Source organism: Saccostrea echinata, unplaced genomic scaffold, assembly GCF_033153115.1.
Source record: "Saccostrea echinata isolate AGI-Se365-2 ecotype Australia unplaced genomic scaffold, CSIRO_AGI_Sech_v1 ptg000060l, whole genome shotgun sequence".
Taxonomy (NCBI): domain Eukaryota; kingdom Metazoa; phylum Mollusca; class Bivalvia; order Ostreida; family Ostreidae; genus Saccostrea; species Saccostrea echinata.
The window spans coordinates 2985340-2992703 of NW_026889809.1; the positions used below are offsets into that span (position 1 = coordinate 2985340).

General features: G+C 35.1%; 1 protein-coding gene across 1 annotated transcript; it reads left to right on the forward strand.

Moving 5' to 3' along the window:
- Window positions 1-43: 43 nt before the first annotated feature.
- LOC133175045 (large ribosomal subunit protein uL16-like) lies at window positions 44-6596 on the forward strand. The gene is made up of 5 exons (XM_061310142.1): window positions 44-184; window positions 282-340; window positions 646-892; window positions 3032-3194; window positions 6393-6596. The coding sequence occupies exons 1-5, from the start codon at window positions 162-164 to the stop codon at window positions 6546-6548; spliced, it is 648 nt and encodes a 215-aa protein (XP_061166126.1). The 5' UTR covers window positions 44-161; the 3' UTR covers window positions 6549-6596.
- Window positions 6597-7364: the final 768 nt, after the last annotated feature.

Sequence of the window (7364 nt, forward strand, 5' to 3'; positions counted from 1 at the left end):
AGTACACATGATGGACGTGAAAATGACGTCCCTTTCATATCGATAAAATCTAAAATAATCACAATGACTATCAAGTTGAAATTCATGTAAATAAAATGATATGTCCGTATCGTAACTAAATAAGTGATTATTGTCATGTTTTGTGTTCATTTCAGTTCAAAATGGGGCGCCGACCAGCTCGGTGGTAAGTAGTTCTAAGTTGCACATAAATACGAAAATCAAGTATATCGGTAAACATTATTCACGCACAGTATTTAACATTGCTACTGTTGTCATTTCAGTTACCGGTATTGTAAGAACAAACCATACCCAAAGTCCAGATTTTGTCGAGGTGTCCCAGGTAAAAAAATTGAAACTATGGAAATGGGGGGGGGGGGGGTGTTGTAGTAAAGTTTTGTTTTGAAAAGGTTTTTCCTATGTGTGTGACATTATAAGAAAGAATATTGCATTTTGATACAATTTGAAAAGTATCATTGTTGGATTAATTTATGAAATAATGTGATTATTTGGTGATTTTTTGAACATACTGTTCTGTCAGATCTTGATATGTAGAAAACAGGTTGAAGATTTGGAACATGTTGCTTTTATTAGACATCATGTCAGTTTTTTTCCTTGTGAGTAGTAATGCATAATTGCCAATTTTAGATCCAAAGATCCGTATCTTTGATCTTGGAAGGAAGAAGGCCAGGGTTGACGACTTCCCCCTGTGTGTGCATCTTGTATCAGATGAATATGAACAGCTCTCTTCTGAGGCATTAGAAGCAGGGCGCATCTGTGCCAACAAATACTTGGTCAAAAACTGTGGTAAAGATGCTTTCCACATGCGGATGCGAGTGCACCCCTTCCACGTCATCAGAATCAACAAGATGTTGTCGTGTGCTGGAGCTGATAGGTAAAATTGTCATCATGACCTTATTGTACATGTGCATGGTTTTGCCAAACCCTTGAATTGTAAATTCCTGTATTATAACTAAGCGTCCTTAAAATACTGTAAAAGTGGTTATTTACACTGGTTGTTAAGTACGCATTTGTGACTGTCAAACATTATGCGTGGGTGTAATATACGTTACCAAGAAAAATTACGCGGCCATCGTTAATAACATCGAGTTGTTCCCTTTTGAAAAGGTCAAGGTCAAAAGGTCAAGTAGTGTACACGCATGAATTGGAAAAATTAATTAGAAATAATTACAAACAAACAAAACAAAACCAAAAAGAATTTATACTGGTCATCCATATGTGCATGTTCCTTGGATTGCTAAATATAATGGCGATCTGCACAGTCAAAAGCAGTGAAGTGTGAACAACTTGTGTACACTTTATTGTAATTATTTACGCAAGCTCAAACTTCAAAATGGGATCTCCTTATCCTTATGGTGATTGTTGACAATTCAATAGGTATGTTTGTAGTGACTGAGTTTGTGTAACATTTTGGACTAATTATTTGAAATTTAGTGGGATGTACACCATGTACATGTACATACAAAGGAAATGAAAATGAGTATTGATGTTTTGAAGCTCTAATTGTGTGACGTTGCTTTAAAATATTTAATATGACGATGCATTTTTCATTGCACAATTTAGAAAAAAAAAATTACACTTTCATCACCGTTTGTGATGTAATTATCTACTCCCATGCGTTCAATACCACGATTAATATACGACTAGTTTGGCCGGTTTAACAGTATTAGAAATGGTCTAGAATGATTCCAGAACTTTGAAATTTTGTGACAATATGCGCGGGGGTATTTTATGCGGTTCTAAGCTTACTGCGTAAGTAGTGTAAATTTCCCTCACACGTAAATAACCACTTTTACAGTAAACGATGCCAGCGTTTGCCAAGGATTTTGAAATTTCGCTGCTTTTTTGGTTTGATATGTCTGCATGTGTATAATTTACTAGGCTAAACATGGTGGTACCAGACCAAAGAAATTATTATTTTGTTTTGGAATACGAGTTACTATCAGATCTGCTATTGAGATCAAGCCAGTCTTGTGTATCCTTCCTTTCGTATAAAACTGGCATGATTTCCGCTTAGCTTCATATCCATTGCATTTTTCATGGTGACTTAGCGGTGTTTAGGCATAAGAAAAAGAAATTGATTACTATTACATGCTATTAGAAAATGGAGTCGGTAGGTAGGATTATGTTTTATATTTAAACTTTTTTTTACATAAAGGCATAACTTTGAAATACAATTTTTGAAGAGTTTAAAGTGCTCCTATTAACCATTATGTTTGAAGGGAAAAGTACAGACGTAATTTTTGGATTGTACAACTTAAGAAAAAAAATTGTGTCGGCACATAAAATAACGGTTGGTCAGGTAAAAATAAACATAATTTTTTCTTGGACCTTATCTGGTACAACCTCCCCCATTGTATTTAAAACCCATCATGGATACCATTGAACACAATATATATAAAAAAGAAAATGTAATCCATGATACATACCACCAGATCAAGGGGATTTTCGCCCCATTTTTCTTTGCAGTCTGATGAATGTTGGCAAATGCTGGGCACTTGTTTATGATTATAGGTATTCAGATACTAGACTGATTCTGAATTTATTATAGGGATGCTAGAACATACTATAGAATCAGAATAGGCCTGAACATGTGTTCGTTGTTTTATATGTACTGTATTTGAATTTCCCACAGTATGTGCTGAATGTGCAGATATTTGTAAACTTGTTATTTGTGAAATGTTGAGATGCAGGGAAGTATGCTTGATATGTACTAGATAATTGAATGTCTGTGTTACTGTACATGTATAAGACAGTACCCTTCCCAGTCTTGTCTTGTGTGTCTTGCTTGGGTCTCAGATACTGTCAGATCGTTATGCTGTGTCGCTTTTTTCAAGGCATGCTTTTATGTGTATATTGAAACGGTTCATCACAGCTACATATAAACTTATTCATCCAGGGAAACTATTATTACCCAATATAATTGCATGTAGATGTGAAAAGAAAATCAAAAACATGAAAATGATACTTGATCAGTTGGTAAAACTACAACTGGTTTTGTATATTTTTCTAGGCTTCAGACTGGGATGAGAGGAGCTTTTGGTAAACCACAAGGAACTGTAGCCCGAGTACACATTGGACAGCCAATCATGTCTGTGCGTGCCCGTGAAGCTCATCAGGCTGCAGTTGTAGAAGCTCTCAGGAGAGCCAAATTTAAGTTCCCAGGACGTCAGAAGGTATTGCAAACATTTCTGAAATAAACACTAGGGCTGAAATGATTTGGGTACCTCAGGATTCAATTTTCAATTCTTAGGCCACGTTTTTATTATTATTTAATTGTTTTTGATTCTATTCAAGAGATATCAAAAGCTCTGATAATACAATTAAGAATACAACTTTCTTTTATTTTCATTTTATTGAAACTTTTAATTGTGTTGATCCCATGTTAAGATGTACTATGTTTTTGTTTTGAATGATTCGCCAGGTCTTTGATATTTCCTGACTTGTAATTTATCTGTGAAATGACTTCTGGTGTCTGCCATTTTTGCTGTTAACAGTTGTAAAGAAAAAAAATGCATTGATTTTTATAAATTCTAGAAAAAAACATAAATTATTGGAATCGAATTGTAATTTGAAGAAGTTGAATTGAAAATTGAATCAAATACTAGGCATCATTGTTAGGGTACACTGCAATTAATTGTTACAGCCCTAATGAACAAAAAGATTTGTGGTTATACACTACCAGGGCTACCATCAAGATCATATTGGCTATGTAGGTCTGCATACAGCTAGGATCTTGAGCTCTTGAGCAGTCAACTGGCCTAAATACAACACAGCAACAAGCGTTAGTTCACACAGTACATTTAAATGTCAGTAGACCTATAGATCTAATCTATCAGTTAGGCTAGCTGCTACTTTCCACTCTTTATACAAGAAGAGACTTTTGTTTTTTTCTTTGGAGGATTCCATTTATATTATCCCTCTTTAGGACAACCATAGCATTCTAGCTTATCCATAATTCAACGTGGTAGGAGTGACTTTTTGTAACACAGCCCAAAAGGCATAGTCAATGTCAAAATGTAGGAGGAAATTGCATATAAAGTAAAATGCTGGTTCTTCAATTTTCCCATTTGAAATGTGTCTTGAAAAATTGCTCATTTCTGTTTTATCATCTATACAGTACCAGCTCCATCAGGCAAGCATTGTAGGCCTGGTGGCGTTCTATTACTGTTAAAGAATTTTCTGCCATATTTCTAGTCTTGATGCTACATTTGTGTGGATATTGAGCAGTGGATAAGGCAACATGTAACTATAAGCCTCCCTAGTTATTTCATTAAAATTGGAATATACTTTACTGCCAAAACAATTTAAAAAGTTTTGTTCCACAACACCACCATCACTAAAACAAACATGAAAATGCATTTTTTTTTCCCCCTCTTGCCAGTGTTTGAAGAAAGCTTTCCCTCATGATTCAGAAGTAATTATTTTCAGGTTTATAAAGAAATGCCTTTATGTATCATTCTTAAGCCATTTAATTATATATCTCGGAGCTCTCGCACCACTTTTTGGGACGGGGACCGGGGCCGTAAAAATTGGGGAAAATTAGCGACCTTTTGGGGAATTTTGGGAAAATCAAAACTAGACAGTTTACATTATATTCATGATATATTGAGTTTCTGGTGGTGGTTATCAACTAAATTTCTGTTCTGTAATATAGAGAAATATGAATTACAGATTTAGTAACTACATATCTTACTAAATGTTCTTTACTATTTGGAGAAGTGACAGATTGGGAAAATTAACACTTTCATTTGGGAAAAAAGGTACCTTTTCTGAATTGGGAATGGGGCCTTTGAACGGCCCCCAATATAGAGAATCGAGAGCCCCGCATCTAGGTAAAATAAAGAAGGTTATCATAATAATTGCTATACTCTATAAGTGCTCATTTTGACAAAGTGATGATTGTTAAAAAGTATGGAAGTAAATTATAACTGTCTTGTGATTCATGAAAAATCTTGTTCCATTTCCTCATATACATTGAGTATCATGCATTTATACTTCATCATGTTGGTATATCATTTATTTATTTATGGAAGGGCCTTGAATGACCTTATTGGACACTGCTGTATTATGAACCCTCAATTATATCAGAATTCATCAACTTGTATTCTTTATTCCCTTTGCAAACAGTTCTAGCTCCTCTGGATGTTGCTATAGTCTAGGTGGCGTTCCCTAAACTGTAAGAGAAATCTGTAAGACTCGCTATGTCATGTCCTGTAACAATCGGGACATGATACACAGTTCTTACTACATTTTATGTTGGTCTAGAGCTGTTCTGAAGTATGACCACAACCATTTCCTGACTCAACATGAAAAATCTAATGGAAATGACGATAGTAGCAGCCAGGCAAGATATCTGTATATTAGATGGACTGAATAATTCATGTTTGCTATTCCACTGTAGCAGAAACGCTAGCATATCGTTTAGATCTCAGCTTTTTGTAGAGCTACATAGCTGCTAAGATCTTGAATGCAGCCCTGCTTTGTGTTAACTGGCAATAACCCTCGATAACTTTGATTAACATTGTTGCCATTGAAACCGAAAATTAACAATTTCTTTCAAATTCTTTCAAAAAACTTCATACAGTTTTCAGTTTTGTTTCCCAAGAATCTAAAAAAGGAATAACCTGTGAAAATTTCCTACAGTTATGGTTTTATTTCAATGGATACAAGTCTAGGAAAGAAAAATATGATTTTGTAAATGTAAAACTAAGAAAAAGATTTTAATATCTAGCTGCTACTTTTCACAGTAAGTACAAAGACCAGTCCGATTATAGGTTCTTGGATCTTCTGTTAGCTTTATAGAGAATTTGAATCTGAGGCATAATTGTTGACATGAGGAATGTCAGTCAGTTTGTGTTAAAGGACTCTGAAAAAAAAAGGATGTCATGATAAGATTTGTGAAGACATATATTTTTTTATAGTCACATAAAACAGTTCTAGCTCCTCTAGATGTTGCTATAGTCTAGATGGCGTTCCCTAAACTGTGAGAGAAATCTGTAAGACTCGCTATGTTATGTCCTGTAACAATCGGGACATGATACACAGTTCTTACTACACGTGACTATCAAAGATGTATTTCCAGTGTGAATCAAATATACTTTTGCCATGTTCTGGTGATTCAGCTGATTACAGACATAAAACATGGTGTAAAGAAGTTAAACCTGTGATATAGTTTAAATTTGTGGGTTGTATAAGATAGAAATTTTTCATTGTTTCATCAATTTTCAACATAAACAAGAGCTTAAATGTTGATAATATTTTTCCCCACTACAGTATCCTTTTTCAGCTGTCAGTAATAAAGTAAGCATTAACTATTAATAAATCTACAAATATGAGTTAAGGATTGCTAAGATTGATTCTCTAATTTGCAGATCCACGTATCCAAGAAGTGGGGCTTCACTAAGTGGGACAGGCCACAGTACGAGGAGATGAGAGCTGATGGACGCCTCATTCCTGATGGTGTCAACGTACAATATAAACCTAACAAAGGGCCGCTTAAAGCCTGGATGGACAGACAAAGAGTCTAACCTATTTATTGTGATCTGGACAGAAAAAATAAACAGATGTGGGCCTTCCTCAGTGTTCATTGTCATTTTCATTTTTAGAGGGAAAAATTTAGCTTTGCTGAAAGTAGCTGCAGATCTGTAGCTGGCTGGTCTGAAAAAAAATTGGGATGGACGACAAGAGAGCTACAGTGCCACCCATCGAAAAAAGTATATTTATTGGGCACAGAAAAGCGCTCTGTTTCTCGATTTATTTAAGGAATAACTGTCTAATTTTTTGGATTCATGATGTGATCAATCGAGTGGCTTGCGTGATAATTTGCATAAACGCCGAAGGCGTTTATGCATAAAATTATCACGCAAGCCAATCGATTGATCATCTTCATGAATCCAAAAAATCTGACAGTTATTCCTTATATTTACATGCTCCTGATTCTGCAAATTCCCGTGCTAATAGTCCCGCTTCTGTCTCTATTTGTCACGCCCCGCACGTGATTTTTTTTAACCGCGCCTATCGATGAACCAGTAGATTTATGTAGAAATAGAGTATTTTTACAATTTGTAATTTTATCTCGGACAAAGACATTGGAAATGTAAATATTTCTCAGTAAATTTTAAAAACTGCAATCTCAAATATTACTAAGCGTGTGTTCCTAAGAAATTCTTTCACTAACATTACCTATAACCATTGTTAAAAGCCCTCCGGGGCCTGAAATTAAGACCGTCCAAAATTTCGTCTGTTTATACTGCCATTTTAGGTGGCAAGACAATTCAGCCCAATGCACTTGGTGCAGATGTCAACTACAGGAGTACCGGTAGTTGATAAAGGTTTAAGGAATT